The sequence below is a fragment of the Pristiophorus japonicus genome, chromosome 19 (genome assembly GCF_044704955.1).
Source record: "Pristiophorus japonicus isolate sPriJap1 chromosome 19, sPriJap1.hap1, whole genome shotgun sequence".
NCBI classification, from domain to species: Eukaryota; Metazoa; Chordata; class Chondrichthyes; family Pristiophoridae; genus Pristiophorus; species Pristiophorus japonicus.
In genome coordinates this window covers 74,852,273-74,874,521 of record NC_091995.1, presented here as the reverse complement: position 1 = coordinate 74,874,521, position 22,249 = coordinate 74,852,273, and the positions used below count along the sequence as shown (strand labels likewise).

Sequence of the window (22,249 nt, the reverse complement as noted above, 5' to 3'; positions counted from 1 at the left end):
CAACGTGAGGGCATCATCTCCCCAGTGGAATTCAGCGAGTGGGCCAGCCCGATTGTTCCAGTACTCAAGTGATGGCACGGTCAGGATTTGCGGCAATTATAAAATAACTATTAATTGTTTCTCGCTACAGGACCAATACCCGCTACCTAAGGCAGACGACCTATTTGCGACGCTGGCAGGAGGCAAGCCGTTTACCAAGTTCGGCCTACATGACGCAGGAGCTGGAGGAGTCTTCGACGGGCCTCACCTGCATCAACATGCACAAGGGACTGTTCATCTACAACAGATGCCCGTTTGGAATTCGGTCGGCTGCAGCGATCTTCCAGAGAAACATGGAGAGCATAATCAAGTACCAATCGCAGTGATTTTTCAGGATGACATATTAGTCATGGGTCGGAACACCGTCGAGCACCTACAAAACCTGGAGGAGGTCCTCCAACGACTGGATCGCATAGGGCTGCGGCTGAAGAGGTCGAAATGCGTCTTCATGGCAACAGAATGGAGTTTTTGGGGCGAAAGATAGCGGCAGACGGCATTCGGCCCACAGACGCTAAGACAGAGGCTATCAGGAACGTGCCCAGGCCACAGAACGTCACGGAGCTGCGGTCGTTCTTGGGACTCCTCAACTATTTTGGTAATTTCCTACCGGAGTTAAGCACCCTCTTAGAGCCCCTACATTGCGTAAAGGTGAGAACTGGGTATGGGGGAAAAAAACAAGTAATTGCTTTTGAGAAAGCCAGAAACATTTTATGCTCCAACAAGCTGCTTGTATTATATAACCCGTGTAAAAGACTCGTGCTAGCATGTGACGCGTCATCGTATGGAGTTGGGAGTGTATTACAACAAGCTAACGTTGCGGGGAAGTTGCAACCTGTCGCCTATGCTTCCAGGAGCTTGTCTAAGGCCGAGAGGGCCTACAGCATGATTGAGAAAGAGGCATTAGCGTGTGTGTTCGGGGTAAAGAAAATGCATCAGTACCTGTTTAGCCTCAGATTTGAGCTGGAAACCGATCACAAGCCCCTCATATCCCTGTTCGCTGAAAACAGGGGAATAAATACTAATGCCTCAGCCAGCATACAAAGGTGGGCACTTGCGCTATCAGCGTATAACTATACCATCCACCACAGGCCAGGCACCGAGAACTGTGCGGATGCTCTCAGTCGGCTACCATTGCCCACCACGGGGGTGGAAATGGCGCAGCCTGCAAACTTGTTGATGGTGGCGCAGCCTGCAGACTTGTTGATGGTCATGGAAGCGTTTGAAAATGATAAATCATCTGTCACGGCCTGCCAGATTAGGACTTGGACCAGCCAAGATCCTCTGCTGTCCCTAATAAAAAAAACTGTGTACTGCATGGAAGCTGGGCCAGCATCCCCGTTGAAATGTAAGAGCTAATCAAGCCGTTCCAGCGGCGAAAGGACAAGCTGTCCATTCAGACAGACTGCCTGTTGTGGGGTAACCGCGTAGTGCTACCCAAAAAGGGCAGGGAGACGCTCATCTCTGATCTCCACAGCACACACCCGGGTGTAGTAATGATGAAAGCGATAGCCAGATCCCACGTGTGGTGGCCCGGTATGGACTCAGACTTATAGTCCTGTGTATGGCAAGGCAGCGTGTGTGCTCAGTTGAGCAACGCGCCCAGGGAGGCACCACTAAGTTTGTGGTCCTGGCCCTCCAGACCATGGTCGAGGATCCATGTCGACTATGCAGGCCCGTTTCTCGGTAAAATGTTCCTGGTGGTGGTGGATGCTTTTTCAAAATGGATTGAATGTGAAATAATGTCGGAAAGCACCGCCACCCCCACCATTGAAAGCCTGAGGGGCATGTTTGCCACCCACGGCCTGCCTGACATACTGGTTAGTGACAATGGGCCATGTTTTCACCAGTGCCAAATTTAAAGAATTCATGACCCGCAATGGGATCAAACATGTCACCTCAGTCCCGTTTAAACCAGCCTCCAATGGGTAGGCAGAGTGGGCAGTACAAACAATCAAACAGCCTCAAACGAGTCACAGAAGGCTCACTCCAAATCCGCCTGTCCCGAGTACTGCTCAGCTACCGCACGAGACCCCACTCGCTCACAGGGGTGCCCCCGGCTGAGCTACTCATGAAAAGGACACTTAAAACCAGACTCTCGCTGGTCCACCCCAACCTGCATGATCAAGTAGAGAGCAGGTGGCAGCAACAAAATGTAAACGATGGTCGTGCCACTGTGTCACCGGAAATTGATCTGAATGACCCTATGTATGTGCTAAACTATGGACATGGTCCCAAGTGGATCGCGGGCACGGTGATAGCTAAAGAAGGGAGTAGGGTGTTTGTAGTCAAACTAGACAATGGACAAATTTGCAGAAAGCACCTGGACCAAACGAGGTTGCGGTTCACAGACTGCCCTGAACAACCCACAGCAGACACCACCTTTTTCAAGCCCACAACACAGACCCAACGGATCAACAACACCACGCCGGACCAGGAAATCGAACCCATCACGTCCAACAGCCCAGTAAGGCCAGGCTCACCCAGCAGCCCTGTAGGGCCTACAACACGCCAGCCCAGCGAAAGCACAGCCAACACACCAGAACAGACATTTGTACCGAGGTGGTCCACCAGGGAAAGAAAGGCTCCTGACTGCCTCACCTTGTAAATAGTTTTCACTTTGACTTTGGGGGGGGTGATGTGTATCTGTAAAGCAAGCACTCCCATGTTCTGCCACCAGGGAGCGCATCCCCTGAAGTCCCAAGTGATCCCAGCATCCCTTGGGAGCACTGTACATAATCTGGCCCCCAAGGCCTGTTACTCACTCGGGAGTGTCTTAATAAAGGCTGTGGTCACTGTTACTTTAACCTCTCTGTGTGCAGTCTCAACAGATTGGAAAGTGATAAAGCCTTCTGGTGTGGGGGGAAAGTGGTATGAGAAAACGAGAGGGGATAAAGATACTGTTATTGCCCCCAGCGGGGTTGACGTCTCCACAGGCCACGGCGCCCAACACTTGCGGGCCAATAAGCCACAGCACTCGCTCCTCAAGGTCACTCAGTGGCCACAGTTTAGGTTCCCCTCCCGTCCACTGCTGCTCCCTTCTGTTATGTGGCATCTTGGCCTGCAAAAGAAAGGACCTCGTGTGAGTAACAGTCCACCTATGTATGTGGAAGATATGCCTGCCATGGTTGAATAGCTGTGAATGGAGGCAAGGCGTAAGATGAGGATGTGAGTGTGAGTATCTGCAGATACTTGGTGGTTGGAGTGGTGAGGATGTGGTGCTTTGCACAGTGTGCACAGACAGGTTCTGAGGCTGGTATGAAGGAAGTGGGGGGGAAGAACCTGACAAAGGTCATTGAATTTTTTTCCTGCGCTGGGTGAGGCTACTCTGCACCACTGTGCTGGCCGACACCACCCGGGCCACCTCTTGCCACATGGCCCGGAAAACCTGCGGGGATGGCCTCCTTGTCTCCAGTGCCCCCACCAATGTCTCCAGCACCACATCGTTAAAACATGTGGCCCTCTCTCTTGAAGGGGAATTCGCAGCAGCCATTTCAGAAAGTTCCTGAGATGCATAGATCACTGACTCAAATGCAGCAATGCTGAAAATGAGCAGCAGCAGGTTGAAATTACCTCCCCTTTAAAAGCTATATCAAGCTGGAGTCGAGGATTGAAGGCTGATTGCTGCATGGAACTCAGCTGAAATTAGGTAACTGAATAGCGCTCCTGCAACACCCAGCTGAGGCCATTAGCACTTCATTTAGCGCATCCCCCCCGCCTTTACTCCTAGGGTGTAAACGCAGAATTTCACACAATTTGGTAATCTCGCCAGGCGCTAAATTTTCTAAAAGTGAAAAGTTACTGCTCCAAAGTCACTTGTGAATTTTGGCAAAGCAGCTTATAAATGACATCTCATGATTATCCATCTTCAATCCTTCTTTGCTTCTTTCTGTGGACTCCTATTAGGAGTGATCCTTTACAATCCGTTACACTACCTTCCAGATGTTTAGTACATTCTTTATTGAGAGTAAAGATTATCTGGCCATTCCATTGCTTTTTGTGTGACACATTGGCTGCTGGGTTTGTCGACAACACTTCAAAGGCTGTGAAGCATTTTGAGTCATCCTGAAGATATGAAAGCTGCTATACAAATGTGGGTTGTTTTTTGAAAGCATACATTTTTTGATTGCATGCACCCATTGCAGCGCCTTCCATGCTTAGCCCATGATCTTTCATCCATCAAAACAACAGAACAGAAGGTTTCAGGCTGCAATGAGGAATTCTCTAATCAGTTCTCCTGACGTGTGGGGCTCCATGCCAGGAAAATGCAATAGGAATATTTACCATTAAATGTTTAAAGATTCAATAAAATTACTCTTTTGGAATCTTTCTTGATGAATTTTGTGCGAACAAGGCGACTAATGTCAGTACGGGACATCTTCTCACTGTTTTTCAACCACGTCAGCATTCTTTCCCAGCAATTGACTATATTTTGCTCTCCATGTTAAGTTTATCGAAGATAAAAATACAAGTAAAATGGAATGAAACTAAATGGGTTAGTGATGAGACCTTTCTTGCAAAAAATTCTCTGGTTGCTGATTTCATACATCCCACTGGGCGATGTCATGTTGTAGTTCAGCCACTGCACAGGAAATGAACAGTTGAGGCACCCTGAGCTGCTTTTATACATCTATCAACTGGGTCAAGAAGAGGATGCCAGAGGTCATATTGCATACCTGCATGTCCTCTCAATCAGGATATGACGTGTGTCCTAAAGAGAAAAAAACAAATGAAATATATTGGAATGTATTAAAGATTATGGGGAGAAAATTGATTATCGATCATTTTGAGGCGCTAACATCCTTTGGGCGGGCTAATTTTAGCACAGGTCGATATTGAGCACCGGCGGTAGCGATACTGATTTTTTAGTGCCCTAAGAGAGGAGTGGAGCGCTATTGGAAGCGTTCCACTGAAGTTCTGGCATCCTAAAAGAGAAGGTTAACTGTAAAAAATGAAAACTTAAACAACATTGCAATTCAATCAAAAAACACACCAGGAACACCAAATAAAGTACAATCAATGCACATAAAGTTAAATAAAATCTCTCAATCTTACCTTATACACTCATCCCTTTCATTAGTGCCCCGGGACAGCTGTGAATGGCAGCTTTTTCTGGCGTGATTAGTGCCAGGCAGTAAGGTAGGCGACAGCATTCAGGTTGGCTTCTAGGGCGTTGCACACTGGCGCAACATTCCCTGGCGCTAAGTATTAGCACCCTATTGAAGTTGGCGAGCGGCGCTAGTATCTCTGCGCAAGGGCGATAATCCTTTAGCGCCCCTGGCGAGCACTAACAGGTGGCGCTAATCTGTTCAATTTTTCTCCCAATGGGTTGGATTTTTCTAATCCCAGTGCAGGAGGATTGGACAGGATTTCCACCTACCACCCCAAACCCTGGCCCAGTTCCCGACCTTGGATGAGGTATGCATCATGAGCTCCCAGTCACCAAGACAGAACCCATTGTTGTCGAGAGAGAAGCAGAAATTCTACAGTACCAGAAGAGGCACGAGCCAGAAAATCAGGGGAAGAGGAGCTCCAAAGGGAAACTCATTTTGCACTGAAGGTCACAGAGTGGATCGTGATTGGGGTCATTAAGGAGGAAGAGGTGGTCATTACTAGGCCCTCTCCCTCCAACCAATGAAGTAGGGGGCCTGCTGCCAAGTTAAGTGTTACTGCTACCCCTATTTGGGTGACTCTTGATTATTGGTATCAGTGACGGCAAGAAAGCAGACTGGGTGATTTGCTGGTGCCCTCCTCCTCACCGCCATTTGCGGGTGGCAAACAGGAAAGGGGTGGATGGCGGCCTCACCAGCTGGGATGGGTTTGGGAAAATAGAAGTCAGGGTAGGAATACATTGGTAGGCCTTGCAGCCGAATTTCCACCACTATCCCGCTTGATTTCGGTCAGGATAGCAGGAAAATCCATGCCTAAGAGATTTTGGCAATTTTTCTACAATAAATCTGCTATCAAATGCATTTCAATATTTTGAGTCATTTTACAAAAAATGGAAGAAATATATATGCAAATATATAACATATGCATTTAAAATGTACTTGTTATTAATTATGCAGTTGTGTCTATGTTACTGTCTAATTCCTCTTTGATGGAGCTACTGGAGAAGATTTTAGAGCTGAGCTGGTCAGAGCAATCGACACTTGAATCTCTCCCTGATGTCCTGGTCTGCTCCGTCTGGTTATTATTAAGCACTTTAGTCCAAAACCAGACCAACTGTAAGTCTGAGGTTAGTAATACATTCATTAAAGCAGTAGAAAAGTTTTCTAAAAAGTATAGACGTTATTTTAGAATGTATTGCTGGAGTGAATAACAAATGTATTTATATATTGCATCTTTATTTTAAAAATCTTGTGCACGTCTGCACTTCCTGTTGTGCAAATGTTTAATCATGTTTGATGTCAATATTTAACATTGAAAGTTCCTGCTAAACATTTAGGGGCTGAAATTGCCCTGCATCCCATCCGGGGGCGGTAACCTTCTGGGCTCGGGTCAGTTAACCCCCAGTGTGGCAGTCTCACCCCCCAGTATGGAACTGACCTTTGCGCCTCTCAAATGAGGCGTCAGCGCTGCACTGCTGCTCTGCATAGCGCTAACATGCCACAATGCCCCTCCCCTTCATTTAAAGGGGAGGGCCGCTGCAGAATCTGCACGGACAATCTCGACACGCAAAGACAAGTGCGGGGTTGCATGATGGTGGCCTGGTTGAGATGCGAACCGACGGAAAAGTCGTCCGGAAAAAAAAAGGCGGCTCAGGCAACACACGGCCTTCCCTTTAAGGGCGCCCCGGGACATCGGCCCGCGCCAGCCTCGCATCTTGCGGGGCAATTTCCCCTGCGGGGCTCAAAGGGACGGTGAGGGGCGTGGCACGCAAATCACAGGGCGTGGCACAAACTTCAAATCGCCCCAAAATCTCGGGGCAATTTCGCCCCAGGCACCACCACCCACCGGTGGCACAAAAATGGGGCAATTTCGGCCCCTTAGAATGGAAATCCTCTGTTACAGTTGTCGGTAACCGTGTACTTGCAGGTTCTGGTCTCCGCAGTTCTGTGGAGCAAATTTCTAAAGTCTCTCCCAACTATGTTACCATCTTGTTTATCTCCTTTTAGATAAGTAAGCTTACAAGTAAATATTTTAACTTTTTATATATTTCTTAACTTTTTGTTTTTTTCCATACCTGGCTTCCCTTTTGGGTAGCCCACAATGTCTGTCTGCTCCCTGGAGTCTGCTGTCCCCGGTTTGATGTTCCCATCCTTCCTCTTTTTATGCAGGCCTTCTCCATGCCTTCAGGCTCTCACATGGTCGGCCTTTTTCAACTCTGTTAGTAAGCTCGCATTTCAGTTACAATATTGCAATGAATACTTGAAATATTATACAAGCAAAGATGTAAGAGGCCTACTGCTTTGAAAGAGTGGATCACAGACTGATCTGGTTTGGCCATAAGTCATAAAACTTCTTCGACAGCTAGCAGGTTGGTGGTCCCCAAGTCAAATGGCCATTGAGCTACCTGGGATCGACTTCCATTTGAATCTCTCTTGGTGGGGCTCTAGGAACATCTTTTTCCGAAGTTGACCACATTGCTGTCTTATCTTGCAGGATATCCAGGGGAGCCCGGGGCCCCCTCCCAGATATACAAAAACCGATGTTGGGATGGAGGGTCCCTTTCTCCTGGCAGCTCTCAAAGGGCTGGAACCTGGTGAGGCCTGGTTCCAATCTGATTTCTGGCCCCTCCACTGCCATTACATTTCAATCCACCCCATGACATAATTGCATTTCAGAGCTATTCAGTTTAATCTGACCTCCCAACCTTTTCCCGCACTATATTCTCTTCATTATCATTATAACTGTCCCAGATCTGGTCAGATCTTATTTTACTGACGTTTTTGTTCGCCACTCACCACCCCCTGGAACCCCTAACTTCATGTTTCAACGTTACAGCCGCACATGTATGCACCATACAAGGAGGCCATTGGGCCCATTGTGTTCGTGCCAGCTCTTTGCTAGAGCAATCCAAAACTTTTTTAATATTTTCTCTTCGAATATGCAATACTCACTGCCTCAATCCTTGTGGTAAAACATTCCATGCTCCAACAATTCTCTGCTTAAACAAATGTCTCCTAACTTCTCTCCTCACCCTCCAAGGAACAGTTTCAAATTGATGGCCCCTTGTTCATTGACTCTCCAACCATAAGAAATAGTCTCGTTTTAAAAAAACCTTTATTAAATCACTTTTTAGACTTCTCTGCTACAGCAAAGATAGTCCCAGCATCTCAAGTCTCCTCATTACTACTGTTTCCCATCCCTGGCATCATCCTAGTCAATACACTGTAAAAACTCTCATGACTTTAATGTCCTTTATATAACAGGGGTTACAGAATTGGGCACAGTACTCTCATCATCATAGGCAGCCTCTCGGGGTCGAGGATGACTTGCTTCCACACTATAAAAATGAGTACTCAGGTGACTGATGAACTCATTTTAAATGGTGGAAGCTGCCTGTGCGTGAATTCTTTTAACATGGGGTGGCGTTGCACACCAGCCACCACACGGGCTTGATGGAACAAGGGGATCCAAGACGACTGGAGACCAGGCTCCGCCACATGTGCCAATATTGACATACAAATTCAAATTTACTCCTACTGTCCTTCCTTCCTCCTTCCCACAGGACCTCTCTCTACATGGAATTCATAGTCCGCAATGTGAGCCTCACGATTGGTCCGTGCTGTGCCTTCCCTTGGTCTTGTCGACGCTGCTCCACCTCTGGGCTCCGACATCTCCGCTCCTCCGAGTCTCGTCCGTCCTCGCCGGTCCCGACCTCCGCTCCACGTCAGTTCCTCTCCGCTTCCGACCTCCTCTCCACGCCGCTTCCCACCTCCACATTGTTGATTCTGCAGCTGCGGTGGCTAGCTTTTTTTGATTTGCCCACAGCTCCAGCCTCGCGATCTAAACTGCTCCTGTAACTGTGGCATGACCACTGTTTTGTACAAATTTATCTTTATTTATTTACACTTGTACTCTATGCTCCTACAGTCCCCACCACTTAAATTGTCCATGTTTAATACGGGCAGTCGTTTATATCCGTTATAGAGTGCTAGCCATTTGCATTAACTTCAGTTTCAAAGTTGCCACTTACAGCGTCTTAAGTGCTCTATTTATTTCGGGTGGAAACAGCTGTTTCCAGAATCATCCCAGTGATACTGTATGTGAAGTACACATGAAAAATTGATGCATGTTTTTTAAGAAATATTTATATTTAACAAAAATAGCACTTCGTGCACAATAATCCCAGCAACCGAAATTTCGTGCCATAATTAGCTGTTTGGATTGTTTAAACAGTTGTTTGGTGAAGGTGTTAAGATTTGTGTGTTTTTCCTTCCTCTCCGTAACTTGCTGAGATGCCCTACCTGGTAACGGCTTGTTTGTGAATGACCGCTCTTGTTCCCTGCTCTTCCAGTTTCCTGATGACCACGGCATTACCTACCTATCTCCCCTCCCCCCTCCAGTATGTATTGCATCACAATTCTGCACGTCAAATAGCATCTGTTCTTGTCTGCCCGTTCAGGAAGACTCAAGACAGATTAGCTGAAGTCTTTGCCAGTGGACCCTGCTGTTTGTCATCATATTTTGAGATTAACATAGAGAGCACAAAGCCCAAGGGAAGGAGAACAGACAGTTGTCGTGGTGCACATTGGTACCAACGACATAGGTAAAAAAAGGAATGAGGTCCTACGAGACGAATTTAAGGAGCTAGGAGCTAAATTAAAAAGTAGGACCTCAAAAGTAGTAATCTCTGGATTGCTACCAGTGCCACGTGCTAGTCAGAGTAGGAATTGCAGGATAGCGCAGATGAATACGTGGCTTGAGCAGTGGTGCAGCAGGGAGGGATTCAAATTCCTGGGGCATTGGAACAGGTTCTGGGGGAGGTGGGACCAGTACAAACCGGACGGTCTGCACCTGGGCAGGACCGGAACCAATGTCCTAGGGGGAGTGTTTGCTAGTGCTGTTGTGGAGGAGTTAAACAATATGGCAAGGGGATGGGAACCAATGCAGGGAGACAGAGGGAAACAAAAAGGAGACAAAAGCAAAAGACAGAAAGGAGATGAGTAAAAGTGGAGGGCAGAGAAACCCAAGGCAAAAAACAAAAAGGGCCACTGAATATAAAGGGGCTGCAGGAGGGGTCAAAACTAAAAATCATGGTTTAAAAACTAGGATTAAAACACTACCTAAACGCACGCAGCATTCGAAATAAAATAAATGAGTTGACGGCACAAATCATTACAAATGGTTATGATTTGGTGGCCATTACAGAAACATGGTTGCAGGGTGGCCAAGACTGGGAATTAAACATACAGGGATATCTGACGATTCGGAAAGATAGACAAGAAGGGAAAGGAGATGGGATAGCTCTGTTAATAAAGGATGATATAAGGGCAGTTGTGAGAGACGATATTGGCTCTAATGAAAAAAACGTTGAATCATTGTGGGTGGAGATTAGAGATAGTAAGGGGAAAAAGTCACTGGTGGGTGTAGTTTATAGGCCCCCAAATAATAACTTCACGGTGGGGTGGGCAATAACCAAGGGAATAATGGAGGCATGTGAAAAAGAAACGGCAGTAGTCATGGGGGATTTTAACCTACATATCGATTGGTCAACTCAAATCGCACGGGGTAACCTGGAGGAGGAATTCATAGAATGCATACGGGATTGTTTCTTCGAACAGTATGTAACAGAACCTACAAGGGAGCAAGCTATCTTAGATCTGGTCCTGTGTAATGAGACAGGAAAAATAAACGATCTCCTAGTAAAAGATCCTCTCGGAATGAGTGATCACAGTATGGTTGAATTTGTAATACAGATTGAGGGTGAGGAAGTTGTGTCAGAAATGAGCGTACTATGCTTAAACAAAGGGGACTGTAGTCCCCTTTGTTAAGCATAGTACGCTCATAGTTGGCTAAAGTAGACTGGAAACACAGACTAAACGGTGGCACAATTGAGGAACAGTGGAGGACTTTTAAGGAGCTCTTTCATAGGGCGCAACAAAAATATATTCCAGTGAAAAAGAAGGGCGGTAAGAGAAGGGATAACCAGCCGTGGATAACCAAGGAAATAAAGGAGAGTATCAAATTAAAAACCAATGCGTATAAGGTGGCCAAGGTAAGTGGGAAACTGGAAGATTGGGAAAATTTTAAACATCAGCAAAGAATGACTAAAAAAGCAATAAAGAAAGGAAAGATAGATTACGAAGGTAAACTTGCGCAAAACAAAAACAGATAGTAAAAGCTTTTACAGATATATAAAACGGAAAAGAGTGACTAAAGTAAATGTTGGTCCCTTAGAAGATGAGAAGGGGGATTTAATAATGGGAAATGTGGAAATGGCTGAGACCTTGAACAATTATTTTGCTTCGGTCTTCACAGTGGAAGACACAGAAACCATGCCAGAAATTGCTGGTCACAGGAATGTGGGAAGGGAGGACCTTGAGACAATCACTATCACTAGGGAGGTAGTGCTGGACAGACTAATGGGACTGAAGGTAGACAAGTCCCCTGGTCCTGATGAAATGCATCCCAGGGTATTAAAAGAGATGGCGGAAGTTATAGCAGATGCATTCGTTATAATCTACCAAAATTCTCTGGACTCTGGGGAGGTACCAGCGGATTGGAAAGCAGCTAATGTAACGCATCTGTTTAAGAAAGGGGGCAGACAAAAGGTAGGTAACTCTAGGTTGGTTAGTTTAACATATGTAGTGGGGAAAATGCTTGAAACTATCATTAAGGAAGAAATAGCGGGACATCTAGATAGGAATAGTGCAATCAAGCAGACGCAACATGGATTCATGAAGGGGAAATCATGTTTAACTAATTTACTGGAATTCTTTGAGGATATAACGAGCATGGTGGATAGAGGTGTACCGATGGATGTGGTGTATTTAGATTTCCAAAAGGCATTCGATAAGGTGCCACACAAAAGGTTACTGCAGAAGATAGAGGTACGCGGAGTCAGAGGAAATGTATTAGCATGGATCGAGAATTGGCTGGCGAACAGAAAGCAGAGAGTCGGGATAAATGGGTCCTTTTCGGGTTGGAAATCGGTGGTTAGTGGTGTGCCACAGGGATCGGTGCTGGGACCACAACTGTTTACAATATACATAGATGACCTGGAAGAGGGGACAGAGTGTAGTGTAACAAAATTTGCAGATGACACAAAGATTAGTGGGAAAGTGGGTTGTGTAGAGGACACAGAGAGGCTGCAAAGAGATTTGGATAGGTTAAGCGAATGGGCTAAGGTTTGGCAGATGGAATACAATGTCGGAAAGTGTGAGATCATCCACCTTGGGGAAAAAAAACAGTAAAAGGGAATATTATTTGAATGGGGAGAAATTACAACATGCTGAGGTGCAGAGGGACCTGGGGGTCCTTGTGCATGAATCACAAAAAGTTAGTTTGCAGGTGCAACAGGTAATCAGGAAGGCGAATGGAATGTTGGCCTTCATTGCGAGAGGGATGGAGTACAAAAGCAGGGAGGTCCTGCTGCAACTGTACAGGGTATTGGTAAGGCCGCACCTGGAGTACTGCGTGCAGTTTTGGTCACCTTACTTAAAGAAGGATGTACCGGCTTTGGAGGGGGTACAGAGACGATTCACTAGGCTGATTCCGGAGATGAGGGGGTTACCTTATGATGATAGATTGAGTAGACTGGGTCTTTACTCGTTGGAGTTCAGAAGGATGAGGGGTGATCTTATAGAAACATTTAAAATAATGAAAGGGATAGACAAGATAGAGGCAGAGAGGTTGTTTCCACTGGTCGGGGAGACTAGAACTAGGGGGCACAGCCTCAAAATACGGGGGAGCCAATTTAAAACAGTTGAGAAGGAATTTCTTCTCCCAGAGGGTTGTGAATCTGTGGAATTCTCTGCCCAAGGAAGCACTTGAGGCTAGCTCATTGAATATATTCAAATCACAGATAGATAGATGTTTAACCAATAAGGGAATTAAAGGTTACGGGGAGCAGGCGGGTAAGTGGAGCTGAGTCCACGGCCAGATCAGCCATGATCTTATTGAATGGCGGAGCAGGCTCGAGAGGCTGTATGGCCTACTCCTGTTCCTAATTCTTATGTTCAAATCCTCTACATATACCGAGAACAAAAATGGACCCAACACGGACAACTTCCAACTCTTCTCCAACCTGACCAACTTTGTGTTTCCTGTACAACTTTCTATCCCTGCTGTTATATTTATTCTTGCACCATCTGCTAAAGTTTTCTAACAGGTGTGAAACATCTTCTTCATATTTACTACATCTACTGTCTTTCCTTGATCGAATCAGTAATTTCTTCAAAAAGGTCTTGCTGTGCTGACTTGATTAATCATGCATTTCTAAATGCTCACTAATTTTTTTTGAGTTATGGATTCTAAGAATGTGCACACTACCAACATTACACCAATTGATCTGTGGTTAAATAGTTTATGTTCCACTCCCTTCTTGCAAAAGGTCTTACATTGGTTGCGCTCCAGTCCCCACCACATCTTGCATGTTTAAGGAAAAATTGTGGGCAGAGCTTCAATTACCACTTCCTGACTTTGATGCGCAACCTCGGATGCATGTCATCAGGGCCCAGAAATTATCCACCTTGAGTTCTGCTATTTTTTGGGAAGCAATTCCTTTTCTAAAATTATCTCAAATAATTGTTCTATATCCTCCAGTATACCTAATTCTTTCTTCCAGCTTCATGTGAAAAACTAATGCCATAACTTAAACCTCTACAATTAGATTCCCCCTTTCACCTTGAGTAGTCCTACCCTCTTTAACTATTATTTTATGCTTCTTAAAAATCATATTTCTTTTTATATTACCTGCCAGTCTTTAAGATTGTAATCTTTTCACTTGCTTACAATGTGATATGTCCTTACTATACAGCACAAATGCACACGAGGCCCATACTTGAGTAACCTTTATTTCAGCACTGAAGTGATGAAGGTGGGTGGAGCTTCCCCTTTTATACCTGAAAGTCCAGGTTAGGAGTGTCTCCCACAAGTTCACCACCTACTGGTCAGTGTTCTCAAGGTGTACAACTTAGGTCAGTTTATACAAGACAGGATTACAATGACAGTTGAATACATGACATCACCACCCCCCAAAGTCTTATTGGGATCACAGGTTAAGTCTCTCTGGTGGTTTGCGCTCCCTTGTAGAGCGCCTGAGTTGGGGCTCCAGTTGTTGAGCGCTGGCCTGAATGTCTGCTGTTTGCGGTGCCTCAGGCCTGTCCGGACTGTCCACAGTGACTGGGCTCTCCTCCACTTGGTTCTGGTGTTCGGTCACCTGTGGTGGAGTGAACTCTACATCGTATTCTTCCTCTGCATCTTCTATGGGGTTGCTGAATCTTTTTGTTTGATCCACGTGTTTGTGCAGATTTGTCCATTGGTAAGTTTAACTACCAGAATCCTATTCCTCTCTTTGGCAATCACAGTGCCTGCGAGCCATTTGGGCCCTGCAGCGTAGTTGAGGACAAAGACCAGGTCATTGACATCAATATATCGCGCCCTCGCATTCCCGTCATGGTAGTCACATTGTGACCGGCACCTGCTCTCAACAATTTCTTTCATGGAGGGGTGTATGAGGGATAACCTGGTTTTGAGTGTCCTTTTCATTAGCAGCTCTGCGGGTGGAACCCCTGTGAGCGAGTGTGGTCGGGATCTATTGGCCAATAGGAGGAGTGATAAGCGGCTTTGTAGGGAACCCGCTTGGATTCTGAGCATCCCCCGTTTGATTATCTACACTGCTCGTTCTGCCTGGCCGTTTGAGGCCGGCTTGAACGGTACCGTTCTGACATGGTTGATACCATTACCTGCCATGAAGTCCTGGAATTCAATGCTTGTAAAGCAAGGGCCATTGTCACTGACCAAGACGTCCGGTAGACCATGGACAGCGAACATTGCCCGTAGACTTTCTACCGTGGCAGAGGATGTGCTTGAATTGAGAATGTCACACTCGATCCATTTGGAGTAGGCATCTACTACAACCAAAAATATTTTTCCCATGAAGGGACCTGCACAGTCCACATGGATGCATGACCATGGCTTGGCGGGCCAGGACTGGGAACTAATGGGGGCTTCCCTGGGCCACCAAACGTGTGACCTGGCAATTGCCTTCATCAATGCCCAGGTGCTCCTTGTGGAGATCTCGGATGAACGCCTCTGTGCCCATCTAGGGCATGACTACTCGGTATCCCCATAGTAGGCAATCGGCCTGAATCGAGAGTTCATCCTTGCACCTGTGAAATGGTTTAAATTCCTCAGGGCATGTCCCGTACGTGGCTGCCCAGTCCCCATTCAGGACACATTTCTTGACTAAAGACACTAGCGGGTCTCTATTAGTCCAGACTTTGATCTGACAGGCTGTCACGGGTGAGCCTTCGCCTTCGAAAGCTTCAAAGCCATGACCATCTCAGTAGCATGCTCGGTTTCCCCCTCAGTATTGGCTAGTGGGAGCCTGCTGAGTGCATCTGCGCAGTTTTCAGTGCCCGGTCTGTGCCGAATTGTCATAGGCGGCTAACGTGAGTGCCCACCTCTGTATGCGGGCCGACGCATTTGCATTTATGGCCTTGTCGGCCAAAAGAGACGTAAGGGGCTTGTGATCTGTCTCCAGCTCAAATTTCCTGCCAAGCAGGTGCTGGTGCATTTTTTTTTACTGCATATATACATGCAAGCGCTTCCTTTTCTACCACCATGTAGCCCCTTTCTGCCTTGTACAGACTTCTGGAGGCATAAGCTACCGGCTGTAACTGACCCTTGGCATTAACATGCTGCAACACACACCCGATCCCATAGGACGACGCGTCACACGTTAAAACAAGTTTCTTACATGGGTCATATAGCGTTAACAGATTGTTAGAGCATAACAAATTGCGTGCTCTATCAAAAGCCCTTTCCAGGCTGTCCCCCCAGATCCATTCGCGACCTATGCGTAGGAGCACGTGTAGCGGCTCTAACAGCGTGCTCAATTTGGGAAGAAAGTTACCAAAATAGTTCAGGAGCCCCAGGAACGAACGCAGCTCCGTCGTGTTACGGGATCTGGGTGCTCTCTGGATCGCTTCCGTTTGGACGCGGTAGGTCTGATCCTGCCTGCTGCTACCCTCATCCCCAGGAATTCTACCTCTGGAGTTAGGAAGACACACTTCGCCAATTCAGTTGCAGACCTACCCGGTCCAGTCTGCGTAGCACCTCCTCCAGGTTGGAGAGGTGTTCTTCAGTATCGCAACCCGTGATGAGGATGTCGTCTTGAAAAATCACCCTCCTTGGAATCGACTTGAGGAGACTTTCCATGTTTCGTTGACAGATCGCGGCGGCCGAGCAAATCCTGAATGGACATCTGTTGTGCTCCAACAACCCCGTGTGTGTCGTGATGGTGGTCAGCTTCTTCGACTAACTCGCCAGCTCCTGGGTCATGTAAGCTGAGGTCAGGTCCAATTTTGAAAAAGGTTTGCCACCGGATAGCGTCGCGAAGAGGTCCTCCGCTCTCGGTAGTGGGTACTGGTCTTGGAGTGACACCCGATTGATGGTGGCCTTGTAATCGCCACATATCCTGACCGACCCATCCGCCTTGAGCACCGGCACAATCGGGCTCGCCCAGTCACTGAATTCGACTGGCGAGATGATGCCTTCCCTCAGCAGGCGGTCCAATTCGCCTTCTATCTTTTCCCGCATCACGTATGGCACCGCTCTGGCCTTGTGGTGTACTGGCCTTGCGTCCGGGTTTATGTGAATCACTACCTTGGTCCCCATGAAAGTGCCAATGCCGGGTTGAAATAGTGAATCAAATTTGTCCAGAACCTGTGAGCATGATATTCGCTCCTCAGAAGAAATTGCATTGACATTGCCCCATTTCCAGTTCATGACAGCAAGCCAATTCCTTCCCAGCAGCGTGGGACCGTCCCCCGGGACAATCCAGAGTGGCAGCCTGTTCTCTGAATCTTTGTGCGTCACGACTACCGTGGCGCTGCCTAGCACCAGAATGATCTCCTTTGTATATGTCCGTAGCTGTGCGTCAATCGGCAATAATTTTGGCCTCCTGGCTTTGGATGCCCACAACTTGTCGAACTGTTTGATACTCATCAGGGACTTGCTGGCACCTGTGTCTAGCTCCATTGATACTGGGATGCTGTTGAGGAGCACTTTCATCATTATTGGTGGCGTCCTGGTGTATGAACTGTATATGTGCTGCACATGAACTCGCTGAACTTCAGCTTCCAGCGATTTCCCCCAGTGTCCATTTGGCATCGTAGGGCTTACATCGGGCCCGTCCTCCTCGTACATCAACCTGGCTGCAGGCTTCCTGCAGATACGCGCCAAGTGACTGCTGCCGATGCAATTTCTGCAGGTATATTGCTGATACCTGCAAACTCTGGCTGTGTATTTGCCTCCACACCGCCAACATGAGGCGTTGTTGGAAACAAAAGGTCCATTACCAGAAGATCGTCTCTGACTGACTGTCTCTGTAACTGTCCTTAAGCGCACCATTGACAGATATTGATGGCCCCATTACTGGCCGCCTTGTCCCTTGCGATGGCATGAATCGCCGTTCAGCTAGCCATTGTCTCTGTTGAATTCCCCTTTTAGGTTCGACTACATGCTCGGGCATGTCCGAATGCCCTTGTCTGCTTGGAGAACTGTGTGCCGCGTTAACAATGTTGACTCCCTGTCCATTTGCTGCATTTAAACCAAGATTTTTGTCAAACATCATTCTGGTCTCTTCCTCCCCTGAGATGAATGTCTGGGCCATCAAACCCACCGTTTCCAGGGTGAAGTCTTTGGTCTCAATCAGTTTCCTGAAAACCCCAGCGTGCCCGATGCCCTCAATAAAAAAAAGTCTTGCAGCATCTCCGCTCTGCATGCATCTGGGAACTTACATAGGCTCGCCAGTCGCCGGAGGTCTGCCATGAAGTCTGGAACGCTTTGCCCTTCTCGCCACCAGTGCATGTAAAACCGGTGTCTCGCCATGTGCATGCTGCTTGTCGGTTTAAAGTGTTCCCCGATCAACTTAGTGAGCTCTATAAAAGTCTTGTCCGCCGGCTTCTCTGGCGCTAGAAGGTCCTTCATCAGGGAGTACATCCTGTATCCACAAACCATCAGTAGATGAGCCCTGCGTTTGTCGGCCGAATCCTGTCCCAGCCATTCCTTAGTGACGAAACTTTGCTGTAGTCTCAATAAAATCGTCCCAATCATCACCAACACAGTACCTCTCGTCTGTGCTGCTAGTGGCCATGCTCGCGTGGTTTAAATCCCAGTTTCTCGTCGCCAATGATATGTCCTTACTATACAGTACAAATGCACATGAGGCCCATACTTGAGAGAAGGTCACTCTGTGACCAGTAACCTTTATTCCAGCACTAAAGTGATGAAGGTGGGTGGAGCTTCCCCTTTTATACCTGAAAGTCCAGGTTAGGAGTGTCTCCCACAAGTTCACCAACTAGTGGTCAGTGTTCTCAAGGTGTACAACTTAGGTCAGTTTATACATGGGTTACAATGATAGTTGAATACATGATACAATGCTTTCTATGTTCCTCTGGATGATATTTAATATTGTTCGATCTAATTTTATCATGTGTCTTTTCAATTTCAGTTGACTTTTAGGGGAGAATTTTAACCTACAAAAAGGGGTGGGTTTGAACTTGGGGTTAGTTGAATTTATAAAAATAGAATTCCCGACCTGAACCCACCTTCAAGCAGCACACGTCCGGTTTTAATGGAGGTGGGACAGGAAGCAGGAGGCGGCATGTCAATTTAAATATTATAATGAGGCTGGAAGCCTCTTTTTTAACCTCCATTTTGTTTTTAACTGCATGTGGACAGGTTTTACACAATTTGTAAAACCCGGCAGTTACAGCAAGGCGGGGACTGCTGGATCCAGGAGGTAAGTGCCTTTATACCTACCTCCTGGATCCAGGGTCCCTACCTAGCCCCTGCCCCCCCCACCCCCATGATCGGAGACTCTGTCACGAGGCCTCTGACCAGAACCCCTCTCCCACCAAGGCCTCTCCCCCTGTCCCACCGATGATGCTGATGACGGCCATGATCCTCCGGTGGCCGGCCACAATCTGCCCTTCTTCCAGCTCGACCATCTGACGCCTCGCAGATCCTTTTAACGACCCAGCCCCCACGCGAACCGTCCCTCCCTCTTCTGTGCAGGTCCACTTGCCCGCAGCCAGCCAGCCTCCCACGTTTCCCGACTGCCTCGGAGCCCCCAACCCACCCTCCTCCTTAAAATCCATACCTTAATCTCTCATCATTTTTGGCTCAGTGGCAGCAGTCTCATTTCCCGAGTCAGGCAATTATGCGTTCAAGTCTCATTCCAGGATTTGAGGACAAATTCTAGGCTGACACTTCAGTACAATACTGAATTAATGCTACTTTGTTGGAGGTGCTGTCTTATCACACAAGACACTAAACTGAAATCCCATCTGTCTGGGTTAACCAACGTCAACCAGAATGGGTTTGTTTAAGGCAAGGTGGTACCTCAGTAATTGCTGAACCTCCCACCCCAACCCAGAGCACCTGAATTTGAACAGAGGAATTCTTGCAGCCTGTTTATGTGCTCATTGACAAAGCATTGGCTCTCTACATTTGTCTCTTTCCATGAGATGAAAAATGTATGAGATTGTCCACTAGGAGATCATTAAAATAAAGTCTTATTTCAGTGAAGTTGTGGGAGTATGCACTTGTGATCCACTGCAATAACATTATCCCTGATAATTTCAAGCAAATTACCAGTTTGAAAATGGATACAGGAATATGCTAATGGTGTGAATCATCCCAACATCTGTAACAGCCATTTGTGACCGTTTAAATAAAGTAATGAAAACATTATATATTTTATGCTAATAACTTGGGAGATACTGATATAAATGATACAAAAAGGATTTTTGAGAGACTTACCCTGGTTATTATTTTGCTGTTGCTGTTAATTTTTTCTCCAGGAAAACATTCAGTTAGTTTTGTGTTATTTATTGAAATTGAAATTTATACTGTTGGGTTTGAATTATACAGGTTCACAGGACTGTCGGTGTGGATTTGAATAAGGTCCTCCACTGCATCAGCTTGAGGAAGAATACCTCACTGGCACAAGGTGGGCTCTTTCTGTTTTTTTCCATCTCAAAAGACTCCTTCTTGCAGCCTAAATGCAGGCTGCCTTTAAGTAACACTAGCTGTTAGGTATGGAAGAACTCCACAAGACTGAGTACTGTGAGCTAAAACTGATGTGACCTTAGTCTCTTTAATACAATTACAGAGTACCTAAGCAGCATGGCAAACAACCTTTTATATTCCCTTGCACAAGGTATGCAGGTGACCCTTGGGCCTCCAACAGTTGCGCCCTCTGGTGGCAAGTCTTACACAATGTTTACATACATAACATCACCCCCCCCAAAGTCTTTGATACAAATTATTTACAAGTTGAGACGATCCGGGGCCCTACGCTCCCTGGTTGATCGTCTGAGTTCAAACTCTGGCATGGGTGAGTTGGTCGGACCATTGCTGCACTGCGGCGCGGCTGGTCTGACAGGACTGTTGGGAATGGTGGGTTCATCCTCTTGATTGACAGCGAGGTCGATTGCGGGTGTGTCTTGGTGGATCGATGATGGTGATGTCCTCTTCCTGGTTGTCGGTGAACCACAGTTTGGTCTGATCCAAATGCTTTCTATATGTTTGTCCATTTAATAGTTTGATCATAAACACTCGATTCCCCTCCTTGGCCAAGACAGTGCCAGCGACCCATTTAGGACCATGACCGTAATTAAGGACAAACACAGGGTCGTCAACATCAATGTCATGCGATACAGCCGCGCAATCGTGGTGCATGTTTTGCCGATGACGCCGGGTTTCCACATGATCGTTTAGATCCGGTTGGACTAGGGAGAGCCTGGTTTTGAGTGCTCTCTTCATTAACAATTCTGCAGGGGGAACCCCAGTGCGCGAGTGGGGTTGCATCTGGTAGCTGAGCAAAATCCGAGATAAGCGGGTCTGAAAGGAGCCTTCCGTCACGCATTTCAAGCTCTGCTTGATAGTTTGGACTGCACGTTCTGCTTGACCGTTGGATGCGGGCTTAAACGGGCCAGACCTGACATGCTTGATGCCATTAAGGGTCATAAACTCGTTGAATTCCAAGCTGATGAAACACGGTCCATTGTCACTGACAAGGACGTCGGGCAATCCATGAGTGGCGAACATAGCCCGGAGGCTTTCAATGGTGGCAGTGGATGTGCTGGATGACATGATTATGCATTCAATCCATTTACAGTAAGCGTCCACTACAACTAAAAACATCTTTCCGAGAAAGGGGCCAGCAAAATCTACGTGGATCCTGGACCACGGTTTGGAGGGCCATGACCACAGACTCAATGGAGCCTCCCTTGGTGCATTGCTCAATTGTGAGCACGTGTTGCACTGGTGTAGCATGACTCTTAAGTCCGAGTCAATGCCGGGCCACCAAACATGCGACCTGGCTATAGCCTTCATCATGACTATGCCTGGGTGGGTATTGTGTAGGTCGCGTACAAACGTTTCCCTGCCTTTTTTTGGCAAAATCACGCGATTACCCCATAAGAGGCAATCTGACTGGATGGACATTTCATCTTTGCGTCGGTGAAATGGCTTAATTTCATCTTGCATTTCCCTGGGAACAGCCGACCAGTTCCCATTGAGGCCGCAACTTTTTACAAGTGATAGCACAGGATCCTGGCTGGTCCAGGTCCTGATCTGGTGAGCAGTGACAGGTGACCCCTCGCTCTCAAACGCATCCATGACCAGAAGCAAGTCTGCGGGCTGCGCCATTTCCACCCCGGTAGTGGACAATGGTAGCCGACTGAGAGCATCAGCACAGTTCTCCGTGCCTGGTCTGTGGCGGATAACATTGTCATAGGCGGACAATGTTAGTGCCCATCTTTGGATGTGGGACGAAGTATTGGTGATTATACCATTGCTTTCTGCAAACAGCGAAATGAGCAGTTTGTGGTCGGTTTCAAGCTCAAACCGAAGTCCAAATAGGTATTGGTGCATTTTCTTAACCCCATATACACATGCTAAAACCTCTTTCTCTGTAGGCTCTTTCAGCCTTAGACAGACTTCTAGACGCGTATGCAACCGGTTGAAGTTTGCCCGATACATTGGTTTGCTGTAACACACAACCGACCCCGTACGAAGATGCATCACA

The 22,249-nt window shown here is 47.0% G+C and overlaps 1 protein-coding gene across 8 annotated transcripts in view; it reads left to right on the top strand.

Annotated features, from left to right (window-relative positions):
- LOC139229953 (meiosis inhibitor protein 1) overlaps positions 1–22,249 on the top strand; it is a 193,995-nt gene that overhangs the window by 141,148 nt on the left and 30,598 nt on the right. For all 8 annotated transcript variants that reach the window (XM_070861627.1, XM_070861624.1, XM_070861628.1 and 5 more), the window contains 2 exons: positions 6,105–6,274; positions 20,089–20,167. In XM_070861627.1, the coding sequence (XP_070717728.1) occupies positions 6,105–6,274; positions 20,089–20,167 (249 nt within the window). The remainder of the gene's footprint in view (positions 1–6,104; positions 6,275–20,088; positions 20,168–22,249) is intronic.